Source organism: Etheostoma spectabile, chromosome 12 (assembly GCF_008692095.1).
Source record: "Etheostoma spectabile isolate EspeVRDwgs_2016 chromosome 12, UIUC_Espe_1.0, whole genome shotgun sequence".
Taxonomy (NCBI): Eukaryota; Metazoa; Chordata; class Actinopteri; order Perciformes; family Percidae; genus Etheostoma; species Etheostoma spectabile.
In genome coordinates, this window is record NC_045744.1 from 13,308,801 (window position 1) to 13,329,134 (window position 20,334).

The following is a 20,334-nucleotide window of genomic DNA, read 5'->3' on the forward strand; positions in this document are numbered from 1 at the left end:
CTCCGACAGTCACAGTTAATCATTGGCTGTTGTTCTTATCTTACAAATAAGAAAGAAAGAAAAGAACTACTTGGTGAACATGCCCCGACACTGTGAGTGTTAAGCAGGGCAGATCTGAATCCATGGTGGTAAATGTCTTTTTTTATAGCCAAAAGTTTTTTTTATTGTTATTATTATTACGGTTATGTTTACATTGTCTTCCTCTTTTTTTTCTCTCTCTCTCTACTGTATTCTTCTTGCTAAAAACCCTAACCCTTTCCTTGCGGGAGTCATCCCAAAAGGATTAATAAAGAGAAGTCTAAGTCTAAGCATGCTTGCTCAGTCAACCTCCCCTTGCCAAACAGGTTAAAGATATTGATGCTGATGCAATGCATGCAAAAACAACAGTGCCTTTGACAGCTGTAAGCAGGCCGATCAACTACAACTTTGAAAAAACACAGTTTAGTAGCTTTGAGAAAATGGGACTATGCCTCTTAAACATGAGAAAAATGTCAAGTTTAAGGCCAAGCTATAAGGCTGCTAGTGAGTCAAGCCGTTCTCCCCTGCCTTCTATGGCCCAGTGGGTAAGCCAAGAGGGCTTGGTGTGTAAATGTGTGAGGAAAAGGGGTCAGAGTGAAAGGACTCCCATTAGCCAGCTCATTGAGTGTAGGTATTAGAACCCCCCTGACGTGCAGTGGGCCCATCCATCCATAGCCAGTAAGGGCCTGGGGAGCCATTGACTCATTGGCCTGCAGATCTTTAAGGTGGACCTTGCTCTTTACCTGCTGTGGTACAGGCCCAGAGTTTCATTATTAACAAATAAAGGAATGTCAGGTGAGGTTTTTCTTATGTGCACTGTGTTGTTTTTATTTATTATTCCTATGCAGAAATAGAAACATGCACAATATGATGCAGCAAATGAAATATAATGAAAAAGGCAATAAATATATATCACATTTTTGTTGAAGTTGTATCAGTGATTTGTTGCCTAAGTAATGACATGTTATTATTGCTACTGCTATTGTTAAAATATAACACTTCTTTTTGCATTGTGATGCTTTTCCTGTGCCATGGAGAGGAAATGAAAAGTAACAGACCTCCTATTAACAACTTTTAGAAAAAGAAAACTGCAGCAAGGTGGGTGGGGGGCGTGGGCAGGTTGAACCACAGCTGAAGCATAAAACACGTTTAAAGTAAAAATAAAAAATAAAAGATGAAGAAATGAGAAAATTGATTCAATACAAAAATAACACGGTAACTGTCTGCAGGGCTCAGAGTGCTCGGGTGTAAGTAAGCATCTGACTTGCATTTGACCCTTCAAATATCAATTTGATTCAGGAGCGCATTTGTGAGTGACAGCTTCCATCACCATCTGTGTTAATGTTCAGTGAGGCCATTTATTTCTGGAAAAATAATATTGGATCTTCACGTTTAGATGCCTGACTATCTCTCCCTGCTGGGCTCTTGTCGGGTTGTGAGTAAAACATTCCAATAAAAACATCTGGGCTCAGATAATCATAAGCAAGTGCATACAAACATAGAGAGCAAAAAGGCAAAAAAAAGATGACAACTATGACCTGGTTCTTTGCTTCACACTTACTAATTGAGGAAGTGTCACTCAGTATACACGCATGGTGAAACATTTTTGATAATCACATTGGTCATGCTCTCACAAACAAGTCTTCAGTTAGAAGCTGTAATTGAATAATAAAAGCCTGTTGCAGCTGTTTTTGAAAGATACTTAATAGCAGATGTCAATTTACGGATAGACCTGTCTTTTCCAGACAAATGCACAGATATCAAGGGATGTGCATGTCTTGTCACATCTCCAATATTTTCTGAAGTACAAAGACATCATCCATATAAAGAGTTCAATCTGTCCTGAAAATCAACAGTAGCCAGGATGTCGAGTTCAAAACAGCAACAGGCTACAGCAACAACGTTTTACTGCGGCTGCTATGTAGTATGGTGTGTGGACATCAAGGAACAACAATGCAGTACTAATACTAATACTAAGACCTTAAACTGCGCTTTAAGGATGTGTTAGAGAGATCTCATTGACTCTGACATAAAACCTGAGAGCTAGACGACACTGTCAAAGAATTGTGACCAATTGAGAACAAGCCTCTACCATGGTAGAGCATATGACCATGACAGGAACCTACAGAAACTGAGGGAGAGACGTCTTCGCTCAGCTAACAAGAATTAATATGTGAAAAGTGCCACACATTGCCATTCATGACAGAAGCATGCCAAGATTACTCAGGCACACAATTAGTTTATATTCAGCAAGAGGAATGGTTTTGATGCTTTCCCCCAAAGACTGGAGTTGTAATAATAATTATCAATGCATCAGATGATACTAAGTTGCATCTATGTTAACTTTGGAATTTTCTTATTCTTAAGCGTTTGAGCAAATTATGTTCTTTAGGAAAAGCTCTGATGTGTTAAACTCTCTGAAAACCACTGGCCTACTCAAAATAGGATAAATAAGTCCCAGCATTAGCCTGTCCTTAACACCTTTCAGGATGTTGAGTTTTCACCAAAGTGGCTGAAGAAATGGGATAAATTAGAAAAATGTAAATCCCCTTTTGAGTCATTAGGACAAGCTGCAGATGTTTTGTGAGATTTTAATACCAAATTGCATCCTTTCTACAATTTAGAAAAGTGGTGGGAAGTAGCCAAAGCTGTAATGATCAAGTTTCTCTCTCGCTCTCGCTCTCCCTCCCCTCTTTCCCTCCCTCCCCTTAGGCCATATGATCAGCACTGACGTACCAGACATTTCAGTCTTTAAAAATACATCTTGCCAAAAGCACTGATTGATGAGTACAGATCAATGACCATCCGACTTGGACATTGAAGCGGTTGCTGGACGTTCGGAGGCGGGGTAGGGGTTTCCAATATCTGGTGGACTGGGAGGGTTATGGTCCCGAAGAGCAGTCCTGGATCCCCAAAAATTTTATTCTGGAACCACTGCTAGTTAAGGACTTTCACGTTGAGAGGGGGGGGTTCTGTTATGGTCAGCTGTTGTCTTCCCTACCCTGCTCGTTATTCCCTTCCCTTTGTCCCTGTGTTTCTGTCTGTGTGTTTGTCTTCACCTGCCGAGGTGAGTTCAACTCTGAGGATCCGGGTCAAGGGGCATGGCCACTCTCTAATGCTCTGTTCCAACCCAGCTGCAGCACATTCCACTAATCACCTCTGCAGTTTTTCTACCTGGGTTGTTCACATTTTCAGCGCCAGATCGTTTAAACCATACATGTGGTAACTTGGCTCTGAGTAAACTACTAATTATTTTACTCCTAGTACTCCTGGATTTTTGCTCTGTGCTTTTGTTTTTTTTGCTCCAGCGTAACTTTGTCTCCTCTGTTCAGATTCCGTTCTGAACCTGCTGTCTCCTGCTGCGCCCTTGCTGTTCCATGCTTGCCTGCTGCTAGCTTCCCTCACTACTTGGCTCTCATCACTATCGACCAACCCTCTGGTGAGCAAGAACTGGACGCTCACTGTCCACCAACTCCAAGTCTCAGCTCTGCCTCGGCTTCACTCCTGTCTGCCTAACTCCGCCTCAATCCCGACCCTTCCCTCTCTGCACCTTCTTAAAGACTGTTCAAATAAATGTTTAAACTAACTTTCAGTGTCCGTGCTGTGTATCTCTGAGTTCTTGGTCACAGATATAGTGCCTTAAAGTAAGAATGACTTAATCCACACATTTACATATAATGTGAAAAAATGAGTCCAATGTCAAACTAATCTAACGCGGCAGATCAATTAACTGTGGTAAGTTTGACAAGCATGTCTATCGATCATATGACATTCATTCTAAATGATATAACCTACCAGAGAGTGAGAGAGAGGATTCTTAGAAATGTAGTGACCTGCTCAAGGACACTGAATCAATGTGGGTGCCAGGTTTTCTTTTAAAACTAATTTTAATATTAATTATTGAATTTTTCAAGTTTGTTTGTAGTATTTTTAATTACCTGTGCATTTTGGTGTGGTAAATGGAGACTGCAATAGTCTCTGCTACAGCGTTGACCAAACCTAAAAAACTATCTGTTCCCCCTTACAATGCCCAAGTCCTTGGAAGTAAGGATATGAGGATGCAGATTGGGTGGCCAAGTGGGTTATTTTATCTTGCCATATTGTGTGAGTCCTTGGGAGAAGCATGCATAGACAGATGCAGTTTGTATCTGTCAGGCTGGATATGATCTATGACGCTGGGCCTCCAGCCAGCAGATGGTAGGAGAAATTAAATCTGTGACACAGACCGACACAATGGAGCTCAAAAATACAGTAGGGGGTGTACACCTGTAGTTCTCTGTGTGTGTGTGTGAGGATGCATGTCTCTGACTGGTTTTGTGTGCGTGCAAGTTTGTGCTTTTGTATCCTACAGCATGTAGTGACAAATAACAGCCCTGCCCCTAAGATGGAAGCCAAACTTGTTCTACTAAAAGCAAATGCAAACTTTCACACTCTGCATCATTTTCATTAACATCCTACAGTATATAATGCTAAACATGAACTACATGAGGTAACATCTATAAAGAATTGCAACATGAACATTACAGATACCCACCAGCATTCGAAAAGAGAATCAGACAGAGTGAAAAAGTAATGTGGGGGAATAGCAGTTACACAACAGACCTTATTTTGGTCATTGTGGATGATTTGAATAGCGCGAAGGAAAGGAGAGGATTAAGTTGTCGGAGGAGCAGGGCTTGGTATTAAATCATTCCGATATAGCTTCTGTATGTTTTTATCTTGCCTGGGAAGAGGCGCGGTGAGATTTCTATGCTGTTTATCCAGTCAGGTTTGTTGTCCGCACTTGCCTGGTTCCTGAGATATTTATTAGTGGCATTGTGTCGCAGTAATTTTTTGCCTTTGCACCAGGGACTATAATGCATGCAAAGCAAATAAAGGCCTTTTCTATCCAGTGAGGCCATAATTTGTTTACTGCCACCAAACACAGGTCTACTAAATACAGTCAACACAGTAAAGTTGGGACACTGTACTGAATTCCTTTTAGAAATCATTTGAACTATGTGCAGAAACTGATGAGTTTTTAATGCTTCGGTATAATTATGGCCTCTTTTCCAATCAAAGTTAGAGAGGCATAACATGGACTCATAGTGCAAAACTCTATTAATATTACAAGGAGCTGTATCACTCCAGAGTTTGATGTTTGACATGTTTTCACCAAGCAAGGGGTGTATTTCTTCTCCATTGGAAAAGCTTTGAATCCTTGCATATTTCTCATTTGACCTTTCCAAAAAAATTACATTTTTTTTCTCGACATTACATGTTCAGAAATGAGTTGCCAGGGAACTTCAAAAACGGTGTGCAGTCGATCTGAAGAAGAACCTTTCCAATTCACACTCTGACAGCGGAGGATTCTGGTAATGATGACGCTTTGATCTGGTACCATTAGATAACATTCCTTTTCTCTGGAGACAGGTCCGCTGTCTCCCAAAGGACAAGAAAAGGATCTCCAGCACGGCAGAAAAGTCACAGAATATACCTGAGATTCTGCTCACACTTAAAGAACATTCACGAGTCACAGGGAGCTCTGCAGATATCTGGTTGACACTTTTATGTTAGTTTTAACTTTTTAATTTTAGAGGGATTTTGCTAAAACTATTGAAAGTCACAGTGATATAGTCAATAGGGGTTAAGATTTTCACTTTTCTGGGGTTTTGTAGGACATTTGATTAAAACAAATGACTGCAACAACTAAAGTTAAGATTTCCGACTTTTAGCTTGTTTCAGAAATACAGAACTAATGCAGAGCGAACAGTACTGCGAGCAATCTCATGCCATACAAGGAAGTCAGAGCAGCATAAATGTTTTTTCTCTGTGATATGTGACCTCCAATTGGATGTTTTTGTTGAATCGCCTTACCAAGTGCTGTATCTTGCTGACTTGTTTTCACTTGGAAAATATGCATTATTTTTCATTAAGACTTTGCAAGGCCTTTCCCAGGATATGCCAATGTTGCAATTCCCTGGTTGCTGATAGAAGCCAATTAAAATCATGTAGCTTTTAGGACTTTGCCGATGGCAGTTTCATCAGAATTTGGCTCTTGCTTTGGAGAAAACCTGTCAGCTTCCAACTGTGGAAACAGTCACTCTATTCATTGCACCAGACAGTCTCATCAATTTTATCATCAGTATTAGTGTCATGACATGGCTTTGACACCACCTTAGTAATTTTTTGATCTGAGTCATAGTATTTTACATTCCACATGCTCATCTAATGTTAACGGGTATGAAAATATGAAATATTGCCTTGACATGGAAAAGTGGCAGCACACTACATTTAAGACTGATGTTCTGAGCGGAGATGTCTTTTCTGGCCAGCAGTAGTTTATTTCATACATCACCGAGACAAGCACCATTTACCTGAACATTTACTGAGTCAGTTCAATTCGAAAAGGGCGCTCAAGGTCAAAACATAGGCATCGTTACCCAAGTAATGAGTCATTCTTCCCTCTGGTCATCTCTTTATACTGTCCTACAACGTCAAAGCCACACTGCCTGCTATATTTAACACACATAGAGATAGAACAGAGAAAGGAGCAAATTCACAAAATAAACATTACAGAGACAAGAGGGCAAGAACAGAAATGAAGGAGGGGAAGAAAAAGGGGAATGAATGGCTGAAAACAAAAAAAATGTTGCTATCTAAAACAGACGTTATATTTTGCCCGTAAATTAAATTCAAAAAGTCTCTCGTCACCTCGTTTGCCCAACTTCCATCTTACTTTGTTGACACCTGCCATGTGTACAAAAGAGCATAAATACTGGGCGGAAATTAACTAAAACTTTCTTTGTTTTGTGGTGGGTTGCAACCATAAAATGACCTAAAACTAAATCAGAATTCATTATTTATTCGGCAAATAACGTTTCCATCAGCGTTTATCACATAAGCCGTATATAGATCAACATGAAATCCGATGAGACCAAACGTATTTCCTTTGAGTCAATATTCATGAAATTCCATCAAATTTTATTGTTTCCATGAGGTATTTTTCATTCATAATCACTTAAATTGGATAAAAAGGTGTGGATGGAAAAAATAGCTACAGTCAAAATATGATTATAGCCTCAGGATTATCAGATTTTTACTTCAGTGTAACAATTAAGAAACACAACTCGAAATGTTAACGTTCTACCGCTGTGTCTTTCTCTCTCTCTCTCTCTCTCTCTCTCTCTCTCTCTCTCTCACACACACACACACACACACACACACACACACACACACACACACACACACACAATGAAAGATGGCTAAGCTGACTTTGGGCCAGTATGTAAGTCTCAGTAATGTGACCTCTCGACACGGGGCGTGAGAACTGCCGTGAACAAAAAGCAGGACTGTTACAGCGTGACAGAATTACAGAGTGACTCGAGACTCATGACTGCAAAAGTGCTACAGCCCGACTCGGCTCTGGTGTGAAAACATGCCTTTGCTGCTTCCAACAGGTAAACAGTATGCTAAACTATACAGTCACAACCCAACTATGATCATGTGCTCAGGTTAAAAAAGACAGGGACCATTGGTCAACTCCAGACATAACATCCTATGTGGGAAGAACTCTGTGAACAGGTGACATGCATTTAGATTTCTTAACAAACCGGAATTTTTCATACAAAGTCAGGTAGCATCCACCTTAATCATTATTTGACAGCCTTTGACCCAGTCACTTACTCAGAAAGTGAAGTAACTGCCAGTGAAGTCAACTCAAATGTGAAAAAAAATTGCATAAGTCACTATTTTGACACAATTTAGTTTCCATGCCAAAAGAATTCCCTTTATAGGAATTACTGAGGTCTGTTGGTGTTGCATACAGTAAAACGTTCGCACTACGGACACAATATTAGGTTGGACCCATCGAATTAGGCTAAAAATCACAAGCAAGTGACTATAATGCACTTCTGAACCTTGGTATTTTCCTTTGTACACTACAACCTACCTTACAACACAGTGGAGCAAGTATAAAGCTGCACCAATATGACATATGCGCTTCATAATCCATATTTTGCAGGGTTGGCATAACAAAATAAAGAGCCAGTATATGGAATATTCATAATTAATGCTTGGCCTTCTTTTTCTCTGCTAAAACCTATAATCCAGATTGACTTAGTGGTATAATGACTTCATCATTCTCACTGCCTCTCAGGATGTGGGTGCTGAATGTATTATGACAACATCATGTGGATGCAAAGTCACATGTACAATGCAGCAATTGCATTTTAATTATTTGATTAAAAACAGCAACATTCTGACGTGACACCGGCCCTTCAAACCTTCAGGCTACCACCGCCCCATTAAGAAAGAGGATCATTATTCTCCATCTGTTTGGTGCTGTCCCAGTATTTTTTTGTGTAGGGCTGTGCTATAGCACACCGGGAATCCTCTGGTGGAGCGTGTGCCAGACACTGAAGGCTCTCCACAAGTACTTAAAAAAAAAACAATCAGGTGTTTATTCTCTTTTCAAGCGTTGTCCTCATAAAAAGGATCTGTGATGTGGTAAAATGTTAAAATCTTTTGTTTTACCACCTCCAAGATGAATCTCTCATTGTCCATGGTGTAGAGGAGACGTATATGATATTGGGGTGTCTTTTGGTATATTGACTGGATGCTCTCGTCCTTCCGCTTGCTGCCCGGCCTGTTGAACACCCCACGGCTCGCATGAAAATTTGACCTGCTGCATATTTTTAGTGGAGAGGAGCAGAGAGACGCTTCTTGTACGCTTCTGCAATGCGCTGGGTCACGGCTGGTGGAATAACAAGCATTGTCCTAAATGGCAGTGATTGCTGGTGGTGTGCGCGGCGCCGCCGAAACGCAGCACAGGTGCGCTTGTGGAATGTGCCATCAGATTTCCGGATTAATTATGATGTGATGTTCATTTCTCTACCAACCTCTGTGATTGCATGAACACTTATGAGTCTTTCTCTGATAACAAAGAAAAACGACAGACCACTTAAAAGGTTCTCACAAATTTTCCAAAAGCTAAACCACTTATTTAAGGAGTATATTCCTTTATTACATTCAGAGATTGTGCTTGATTTGCAATTGAATGTATGTTAATAAATCCAATTAATAATGCAGCTTTATGTCTAACTGATTATTGTCATTACAAACGGAAATTATTTACAGTCAAAAAATCATATTGACTTAGATACTAAAGATTTTATAATAACTATACTTTCACATGTGGTTTAAGCCAAAACACAGACACAGTGTTGGTAACGCTGTCGTGGTTAAAGGTCTGGTTCTCGTTCTGAAAATGTATGCAGTGAATGTAGACTAGTAAAGCCTTACAGATAAAAGCATCCATCATATGGCATATGTCTGCATAGTGCTTTATTCTGGGGTTAACAGCTACAACACTGAGCACAGGATCACAGAGAGAAGACGACTTCATGCAAAGCCTGTCTGCTGGTGAGAACAGTTACTCGCTGCTGAATAAGGCTGCCATCCATTTTTCTATTTCACTAACTGAGGGGACCACTAACACTGTGATTATTTCTTCTCATTCATGTGCGCTTCATCTCATGTTAGTGCTGTTTGTTAGTGCTGCATTCCTCACAAAACTGTGCAAAGGAGGGGTAGAAAGAAAAGCTTTCTTTGCGCAGGAGAAAAGTCCCTTTGGGAAGATAGCGCAAGCCTGGCTGATGATATCATCAAATCAGCATGGACAGAGAAAAATGGAAGGGTGGTTGTAAGTAAGATGGGATTCAAACGAGGGATAAGAAGGCTGTCTTTGAATAAGAGGGGTTCTGCTTTAATGCCAATGTAATGGCTATGGACGGCCTTAATCCTCCAGATCCATCCTGCTGGCAAGCTCTGGAGCTTTTTTCTTATAAAGTTTCTAATGAAATCAACTCCTGCTGTGACTAGCACCCACATGACCAGATTACAATCAATTAAGGAAGAAATTATTGCTCACAGCTCAGTTATAAGGAAAGCAGAGCAGGGAGAGGTGCAGAACCTCTGTCAACATACTGTAAATCACATACATTAACTCTATATGCGAGAAGGGGTCCATAAATGTCAACAGCCTGCAGCATGGAGGATGTTATGTGCAAACAATGGTTTATATTTTCTGTGATGTCACGAGAGGCTGCGTTCTGGAGGGCCGTACGACCCCTGAGATGGCTGCAGTCACGGGCAGCTTTGGCACCATCTGCTGGTGGAGTTGGGAACTCCACCCCTCAAGCACACGGCATCCCAAAACCCCACCTGAGACCAATCAGGGCTGATGAGCTGAAGGGCCCTTTAAGCCCAGAGACACAGTTGGTGAGGAGGGTTGTTTGGGGAGACAAGCTCAAGTTGTGCTCTCAGAGGATCTACAGAGGATCGAACGGCACTTTCCATGGGAAGGATTGAAAGACTGAATATTTACCTGAAGACGAATACTTACCTGAAGACTGGAGTTCTTACCGACAGATAGGCCACGGGCTGCGACGCTGTCTAAAAGTAAGGCTGAAGACCTGTTTTCAAGAAGAGTTTACCTGGGGAATCAGGTTTATGATTTTGGTTTTGAAGAGACATTGTTTAAGTTTGGACTGTTGCAAGAGCAACCATTACCCTGGTCCTTTTTGAACTTGGCTTATATTTTGTTTTAAATTTCCCCAGAACAATATTAAAAACCTTTTGTTACACTCTAACTTTGTGTTCCTTGCACTGCCGAACTGTCCCCGTGAGCCTTTGTACCCTCTCATGATATCACATATGGTGGAGAATCGGCACTTTCAGACGCTAACAGTGCATGTCAGAGAAGGACACCGACCGTTTGATACCCCGGGTTTTCCGATTTGGCCATAAACCCCTCCCAGAGAAAAAGATGGGGCCGTGTTGGAAGCCCTGGTGGCCGGCCAGAAAGCCCAGACGCAAGCGAACATGGCTCTCCTGGAGGAGCAAAGGAGAGCCACCTCCTAAGGGGGGGAAACTACAATTGCAGCGAAGTTGGCTGTTTGTAAGGACCCCCCAATAAGAGCGAGTGACTTTTATACCTAAGATGGGGGCCTCAGTGACGTTGAGGCGTATCTTACGCCTTTGAAGCCAAGCCACTAGGGAAGCGTGCGCCAAGGTACAGGGGTTGGACTGCTAGCCCCCTTTCTGTCGGGGAGTCGCTGAATGCTGGTCCGGGACCTGGCTCCGACCGGGCGAATGACACGATGCACTAAAGGCGGAGATCCTCGCAGAAGTGACTACCAAGTTCGGCATGGCCCGCGGTTCCACAGCTGGACCTTTCAACCCAACCAGCCCCCGTGCCCAGATGCACGAACTTGTCCGATCACGGAGAGGCTGGTACCGGAGAAGAGTAGGCAGCTGCAGTAGTGGAGGCCGTTGTGGTGGACAAATACTTACGGGCCCTGCCTTATGAGGCAAACGACTAAATCAGCCAACAGGCCTTGACTACAGGGACCTGACTGTGGAAGCCGTGGAAAGGTACCAAGCCACGACAGAGATGCTTCAGGTTCCCGGAAGGGGCAACAGAGTGCGTCCACGCCACAGATGGGAGGAGGCTGCCCAAACGAACCCCAAGGGACCCAACCCGCCACTTTAGGAGCTGTCCGGGCTCCAGGGAGAGCCGAACCCCGCCGGCCCCAGGAAGAGGACTCCGGGAGAGCAAAACGCGCCAGTGTTCCCGGGTGTGGGGAGATGGGGCCCACCTCTCCTGGCAGTGTGGGGAACCGGTGGATAAACCCTATGCCCACGGCTGGGACCTCCAGCGCCCCAAACCCACCCCACCTTTTGCTTCGCTGGGTGGGAGTCTGGATGACCCCGGGGACCGACCCCCCCCCTGCCCGGTGACGGTGAATCACCATGTTTGTAGAACTCTGCTAGATTCCGGTAGCCGGACCCCCCTGGTACAACAGGATCTGGGGGCCCTCGGGTGGGACTTCAGGGAAGTCCTCCCGGTTACCTGTGTCCATGGAGACACCAGAGACTACCCCACCACTGAACTCACAATGACCACCACCAGGGGAACCATCCCACGACAGCGGGAGTGGTTGATTCCCTACCCTTCCGGTCCTAATTGGACGAGACTGCCCCGCCTTTCTCCGCTGTGGAGGGAGACACAGGAGAGATCGGCCCGAGTACCCGGAAGCGGAGAGCCGGACGTACTCGGAGAGAACGCAAACACAACCCCAGAACCCCTCACCAGCCTGTGGTTCTTGCAGGGATGGAAGGTGCCCAGGCTGATTCGGAGTCTGGTCCAGCCCAAGGGAGGAAGAGAACATGGTCCCAGGAAGCGCTCCAAGCTCCGTGAGGAAGACGCCCCAGCACCCAAGAGTTTCCCCCTCTCACAGGCCAGTATGGTCCCGCCCATTTTACAAGATCCACTCTTGCAATGCCTTAAAGAATGTCAGGTGATAGGGGGAGTGGTACTAGGGATAGGACAAGCCCTACAACCCCCATTTTGAAAGTAAACCGGGGGTTGGTGTATCAGGTGGTACAGAAAGATGGCGAGGTGCGGGACAGCTCCTCGTACCACAGCCCCACCGGACCACCGTGCTCAACCTAGCCCACACCCACCCGCTAGGGGCCCACCTAGGGGTGGAGAAGACGAAGGAAAGGATCTTGCGCCCTTCTTTTGGCCAGGGGTGCACAAAGAGATAGAGAACTACTGTCGGAGTTCCCCAAGTGCCAGAGGTGGCACCCAAAACCCACATATAGAAACCCTCATTCCCTTACCCATTATCGAGACCCCGTTCGAGAGGATAGGACTGGACCCTCGTTGGACCCCTTTCCGAAAGTGCCCGGGACATCATACATTTTGGTCATCCCGGACTATGCAACCCGATATCCTGAGGCCATCCCTGAGGAAGGCTACGTCCAAACAATTGGGCCAAGGAGTATTCCTTCGTCAACGAGTCTGGGGCTCCCCAAGGAGATATTGACAGACCAAGGGAGTCCATTATGTCCAAGGTTTTTGAAAGAACTCTGTACTCTGCTGAAAATCAGCAGCTGAGAACGTCGGTCTAACCACCCCCCGACAGACGGGCTCGTCGAACGTTTTTAACAAACCCTAAAATCCATGCTGCGGAAGGCGATCGGGGAAGACGGGCGCAACTGGGATCAGCTGCTACCGTACCTCCTGTTGCGGTGAGAGAGGTGCCTCAGTCGCTATGGTTTTTCACCCTTTGAGCTCTTGCTATCTTCGGCCCCGAGGACTGCTGGACATTGCCAAGGAGGCCTGGGAGGAGCAACCGTGCCGCCAGCGGACCCTGATCGAGCATGGGTTGGGGCTAGAGAGAGAGAATTAAGGCATCTATCCCATGATGCGTGAACACATGGAGGCTGCTCAACGGCAACAGCAAGCCCCCACAACAGATCTGCTCAAACCAGAGAGTTTAAGCCCGGGGACCGAGTGCTGGTCCTGGTGCCACCCCTGGAGTGCAAATTCCTGGCCACCTGGCAGGGGCCCAGAGGTCATTGAACGGGTGGGAGACGTAACTACAAGGTGAGGCAACCAGAAAAGAAAGCCGGAGCGATATATCATGTCAACCTTTTAAAACAGTGGCACGCCAGGGGGGCGTTGTTCAGTTGTCTACCCCCCCCAGAGACCAAGGAACCAGGGAGAGAAGAGGTTCAGGTGGGTCCAAGCCTGTCCCCGCATCAACGGCAGATGGCCCTGGGGTTGGTGGAACGCAACCGAGATGTCTTCTCCTCCCTACCTGGGCACACGGGGGTGGTTCAACATGAAATCCCACCAGCCTGGCAAAACGGGGTTTAACCCAGCCCCTTACCGGTGCGGAGGCTCGCAAGGCGGTTATACAAAAGGAGGTAAGGAAGATGCTGAAACTAGGGGTATCGAAGAGTCCAATAGTGCCTGGGCAAGCCCCATCGTACTGGTTCCCAAGCCGGACGGCTCGGCACGGTTTTGCAATGACTTTCGGAAAGTAAATGAGTGTCTGAGTTGATGCCTATCCCATGCCCAGGGTGGATGACTTAATAGATTCATTGGGACATGCACCTTCCTAACCACCCTTGACCTCACCAAAGGATACTGGCAGGGGCCCTGGGCCCCGGCGTCAAAGGAGAAGACGGCCTTTGCCACGCCAGGGGGGCTTTACCAGTACACCCGGCTCCCTTTTTGGGCTCCACGAGCGCCGGCTACGTTCCAGCGGCTGATGGATCGAGTCCTCGCTCCCACAAAAAAGTACGCAGCAGCAAAATTGGACGATGTGGTCATTTCAAAGTCCCGACTGGCCATCACTTACCCCGAGACAGGCAGTGGTGGATTCCGCTAGGAAGCCGGCTCACGGCAAACCCAGAGAAGGAGGCTGGCCTTCAGTGAGACAACCTACCTGGGGTACACCATCGGGCGGGGGTTGGTCAAGCCTCAGAAGCCAAGTTGAGGGCCATACAGGACTGGCCCCGGCCATCACCAAGAAGCAGGTGAGGTCGTTTTTGGGCTTAGCCGGGTATTATAGACGGTTTTTAACGACTTTTCTACCATTGCTGCACCTCTAAAAGAGTTGACGACGAACCGCCACTCTCGGATGGTGAGGGGGAATCCCGAGGCGGAAGCGGCCTTCATCGACCTGAAACAGGTTCTGTGTTCCGGTCCAATCCTGGTGGCGCCGGACTTCGAGAAGGACTTCATTGTCCAAAGGGGGATGCTCGGAGTGGGTCTGGGGCTGTTCTTGCCCAGGCGCATAACGGTGAGAACATCCCGTTCTCTACCAGCAGGAAGCTACTGCCAAGGGAGAAGAACTATTCCACTGTGGAAAAAGGAGTGGGCCCCGCGGTAACCTGGGCCCTGGAATCCTGCGGGTTTTACCTCCCGGGGCGACGGTTTACGGTGGTGTCCGACCATGCCCTCTCAGTGGATGGCCAGGAAAGGAGACTAAACAAAGGGTTACCAGATGGTTCTTGAGCCTACGGTTTAACTTTTCTGTTGTGCACAGGGCGGGCAAAGCCACGGCAACGCGATGCCCTTTCCCGGCGCGACGCCTGCTTCGCCTCCTTCACCCCGACGAGGACGTCGGCTCGGGGGGGGGATGTGTGATGTCACGAGAGGGTGCGTTTGGAGGGCCGCTACGTACCCCTGAATGGCTGCAGTCAGGGCAGCTTTGGCACCATCTGCTGGGGAGTTGGGACTCCACCCCTCAAGCACCGGCATCCCAACACAAACCCGGACCAATCAGGGCCTGATGAGCTGAAGGGCAGCTTTTAAAACCCAGAGACACAGTTGGTGAGGAGGGTTGTTTGGGAGACAAGCTCAAATTGTGCTCTCAGAGGATCTACAGAGGATCGAAGCGGCACTTTCCATGGGAAGGATTGAAAGAGACTGGAATACTTACCTGAAGACTGGAGTTCTTACCGACAGATAGGCCACGGGCTGCGACGCTGTCTAAAAGTAAGGCTGAAGACCTGTTTTTCAAGAAGAGATTTACCTGAGGGAATCAGGTTTATGATTTTTGGTTTGAAGAGACATTGTTTAAGTTTGGACTGTTGCAAGAGCAACCATTATCCTGAGTTACCTTTTTGAACTTGGCTTATCATTTTGTGTTAATTCCCAAGAACAATATTAAAAACCTTTGTTACACTCTAACTTTGTGTCCTTGCACTGCCGAACTGTCCCGCCGAGAGCCGTGTAGCCTCTCATGATATCACAATTCATATGGGGCATTTTGCTGGATAAGCAGGGAATCACTGACAAGTAACCATTTAATAAAGTTGTATATTTTAGCCATCAGTATTATTCACAATAAGGCCTTTGATAAGGAAATTTTGTTTTAATTGATTATGGGAGTAATTTGCTGTTTAGGCTGACTGACTCTTTGAGAGAGGGAGACCAATTAAATCTCCTATTATAGCCAACACATGTCAAATGTGTCTTACAATATAACTGGATTCCAGTCATACATTTGCTGAATTGCTGAACTGTCTGCTATCTTATTTTAAAACGCATTCCTTGCATTTTTTTCCTCACCTGGTGGAGTTTAGATTAAGAAAGATCCGCTCCTCCATGACACTGCCAATACCAGGAATCCTCAGGGCTTGCGAATGTTTACGTATGAATTATGAAGGTAAACACTCATATTTGTGTTTGGACATATTGGAATAAACACTTCAAAAAAACAGCAGAAGCAGCAGGAAAAGAAGGAGGGGTAAAATAAAAAGAGTGAGAGTGACAGCAAGGTGGAGAAAGAAACCAAGCGGAAAAAATACTTATTTTACCTTCGAGCACTGTAAGCTTGGCACTGGTGTTGATCTCGCCAGCACTGTTGGTGGCTGTGCACTCGTAAATGGCTTCGTCTCTGTGTGTGCGCAGTGGCTGGATCCTCAGTACGGAGCCCGAGCCGTCATCAAACTCAATCACCTGGGAGAGCGAGAGCAAAGCAAAAAGGCCGGAATGTTATTTTTAGTGGCCAATGATGTAACTTTATTGCAACTCAACACTTTCATCGTAAAGACAGTAATTTTGAGTTTTTGTTTTTCGGATCTAAGAGAAGGATAAATTGAACATGAGCTAGTTTTGCAACTTTACAGTTTTTCAAAAAACTATTTTAATGTCCTGGTGCAAAACTTATATATTAAGTAGCCTTATACTTAATATAAGGCTGTTGTTCTCACTAAAAACGGCTGACAAAAGAAAATTACAAGTAAGAAGCAACTATGATGTTTAGTGTAAATGAATAGTGTGATGCACAGCAAAACCTCAGCAGGTATCACATCAAGACAAAAAAAACAGGGGTATAACCCAATAGTACCCCCAGCAACCATGGCTACATTATTTTACAGAGAAAAGACTAATCAGAAACAGTGAGAGTTCCCACCTAGGGCGCTTCCTTCTGTTCACATAGGTTCAAACGAGGGAGGGGAACTACATAAAGTAATACATCAAGGGGATGTATGGCTAGCAATGGAAGAGCTGTGCAACACAAGGGGAAGGATGAGGGTGTGAAAAGACTCAAAGAGATGAAGAAGACTACATAAATCAAGATGGGATTAAAAAGAAGGGAAGCCAGTCTGGTCTCGCTTGGAGAAGAGTTAGTGTGATGCTCAATAACAGGGCAATTGATTGTGTGTGAGTGTGTGCTTTGTGTAAACACTGCGAGTAGGCACGCATGTGTGGGTGTGTCTGTGTCAATGAGAGGCGGGGTTACAGAGGCAGTCTAAAGCCTACGCCCGTAATGTTTTGTCCCATATGTTGTATTTGTGCCTGCTTGCATTTGTGTGTGTACATGTGGGTGTGTATGTGAGTGTTCAAAGATCTGAAAGTCATGGCATGAGTGCTCACCTCAAAGCGCTGGGAGCTGACTTTCTTGCCTTTTTTCATCCAAGTGATTCTGGGTTTGGGTTCCCCGGCGGCCTGACACACAAACGATGCAACTCCACCCGAGATGCCCGTCTGGTCAACTGGGAATTTGACGAAAGTTGGCAAAGCTGAGGAAGCCAAAGCAAAGTGGGTAGAGGGAGATGGAAAGTGATAAAAAGAGGGAGGGGAAAAAGTCAGGGAGAGAGGTAAGGGAGAAACAGAGCAGAAGGGATGGAGAGAGATGATGTTAGTGCCTACAGCCAGTTATCAGCATGTGAAACTTATCTATGGGTATCACTTTCTCTACACAAAGGCAACAATGACAAAACTCACAATGGCATTGTTTCTCTGCATACCTGCAGCTCCGTCTTACGAGAAACATCCAGTCTATGTGTGCCTGCCTGTCACTGTATTATGTTGAATATCTTACCTCTGCTTTGACACACCATTTGAAATTGTAAAGTTTGTGGCTCACAGGCAATAAAGTTGCAGTTCTATTGCTTGAAAATGATGGATTACATTAAACCCAATTGACAATTAGACATTTTGGGGGTTAATCAGGTTTTTTAGCATAATAACCACTTTTGTTTCATAAGGTATTAAAACTGCTTGGTGTGTCCTAAAGTCCAAACAAGGCTGCTTCAACTATGTTGTGATTCTGTAACCTGTGTGACATCCTAGATAATGTGTGATTACAACAACACAGCGGACTACCTTGGAGAACAACTATTGACATGCTTCCCCGGTTTACCTTCAGGGTGTTTTTACCAAGAACCACACCCAACTACATTGTGCACAGGACAATGGAATGTGTGTTTTGGTGACAACCTGTCTAAATTAAAATGATGCTACAACGAGCATACCTTAGCTCCATGCTATAGCCACCATGCTTAATAGTTTATTTACAGCCTCAGATGTGTACAAGGAATACAAGTCTGGCTTCAACAACATGACACAATGTTGTTATCCAGCTCCGTCAGCTCATGTTTCATCTCCAGAGTCATTGAAGAGCAAGGTGGGGAACACCCAAACCACAGTGGCGATGAGCAGACGGCCCCGAAGAGAGACGCACAAAGGGGTGAATCATTATAGTACATACCCAGAGGATACACCAGCTTCCCCTATCTTAGCACACACTTGGGGAAATCCAGCAGTGGCTGCCACCATTCTTTTGTCTTTTGTGTTGTAATATAACATTGGTTGGAGAATGGTGGTGGTGAGCGGGTTGGGTGGCGGGCTCAATATCTAGTTTGCATAACATTGTACCTTTTTAATATGGATAGGGCCTTCAGTGAGTATGTTCTCCAGGTCTACCCAGGGCTACCCAGGGCTAACGTTAGCACTTCTCTCTTGCCCCCACGTTGTTTACGGTCTCAACCTCGTCTAAGAGTATTTCCGGTTGGCAGAGCCGGGTTGGTTAGTGTTCATCACAAAATTAGCCGCATTTTTCAAAACAGGCTGAAGTAAAAGACTGTGAGAGAATACAGGACCTATAGTAACTTTCAAAAAAATATGAACGGGAGTCAGTGAGAGATAATTATTATCTTTTATAAGTCCCATTGAGGCAAACGGAAGGGGCGGGACTTCGGCTTAAATCTGGTTCAAAACCTCCTCCAGGGCAGTGGGGAGGCCAGTGCAGACGCTTAAACCAATCATAGCCTGGTTACTGAAGGAGTTCTCTACCTCTGTTAACCGGGTTATTAAAACTCAGATTTTAACCGTGGTAAGGTGTTTACATGGTTTTAGACAAATCGGGGTTTTGCCTTAACCTGAAGATACATTTTTTTTTAACTGCATGTTAACGCACAACGTTAAATGATCATCCAAACTGGATGGAGGGCCAGAAATATAAAATGTATAACGTGTGTGTTATGTGTGGTTTCTGAAGAAAGCTTACTGTCCATGCAGAACAATTCATGACATACTGAAACACAAAACTAAAAGTTGTCTTAATACGTGCACAAAATGAATTGCCAAGTGTCTGACAATTTTAGGTGTCATAAGTGTTTTACTGCAGGATAACCATATACTGCAGCTAACAGCAGTGCAGTTGCACTAGTGAACAATATATCTGAGTAAGAAGTGTTTGTGTGTGAAAGTAATGTTGTAGGTAACATGCAACTCAGTGTAAGGAGATGGACTGGAGAATAAGAGGATTTAAAACATAAAAGAAATATAACAACTAGAATGTATGTGTATGTTCAAGAAAAAAAACATTAATATATCAGTCAAAAAGAACAACACACAGGAATGCAGGTACCATCTCTTCACTGCTTTCGGTAAACGGTAAATTGCAGGAATCTATTTGATATTATTTACTCTTGAAATAATTAATTTTATGACCTGTTTTTTCTTGGAGTAAGTCACTGTCACATTAGAGACATGAGATTAAAGCTAACATGGTCCTTTATAAAAAGAAATCATGATAAGCTAACGAGGATAAAACCCAATCAAATCCACAACATTTTACATAACACTGATAGGCTGAAGTGTGCTGTTGTGCAGAGTAGTGTGTGAGTAGGCAGTTATGCGTGCTTGGCGATACACAGTAATCCAACACATCCTTCAATCTGTGATCTTTGACCCCTTCATACAACCTAAACCTACCTGACATTTGAATGATATTTTCATCTTTCCAAGATTTAGACTGCAACAGCGCAGTTTTCTATAGCATCAGAATGTGACTGTGACACACACGCTCGCAGGCAGCAGCAGGAGACTTCTAATGATTCAAACCCAATAAGCTCTTAAGAGTGTATGTCTAAGCATGCATCTGTGCGTGCTTGGGTGGTGAGTTGGAATCTTCAAAACCTGATTATCACCATTTTGACTTCCAAGAGTTCCTGCTCACATCTGTCCAAAGTAGTTCCATTTAAGTTGATGTAAGGGCTTTCCACATTGTTGCTGAGATGGATGATCAGGCAGCATTGAACAGTTCCCAGCACATGCATCAAAATAAAAGTTAAGTTCATGTACTGCAGTAAATATTTAAGTGAAGAACCACTGAATCTTACAAATCATAAGGATTTTTAGGGATAAGTGGAAGAAAAGGGTAAACTGGCCCTCGCTGAGCT

At 44.6% G+C, this 20,334-nt stretch overlaps 1 protein-coding gene across 28 annotated transcripts in view; it reads right to left on the reverse strand.

Annotated features, from left to right (window-relative positions):
* ptprfb (protein tyrosine phosphatase receptor type Fb) overlaps positions 1–20,334 on the reverse strand; it is a 176,770-nt gene that overhangs the window by 83,341 nt on the left and 73,095 nt on the right. For all 28 annotated transcript variants that reach the window (XM_032532660.1, XM_032532659.1, XM_032532662.1 and 25 more), the window contains 2 exons: positions 17,243–17,388; positions 16,180–16,321 (listed from right to left, as the gene is read on the reverse strand). In XM_032532660.1, coding sequence (XP_032388551.1) covers positions 16,180–16,321; positions 17,243–17,388 — 288 coding nt within the window. The remainder of the gene's footprint in view (positions 1–16,179; positions 16,322–17,242; positions 17,389–20,334) is intronic.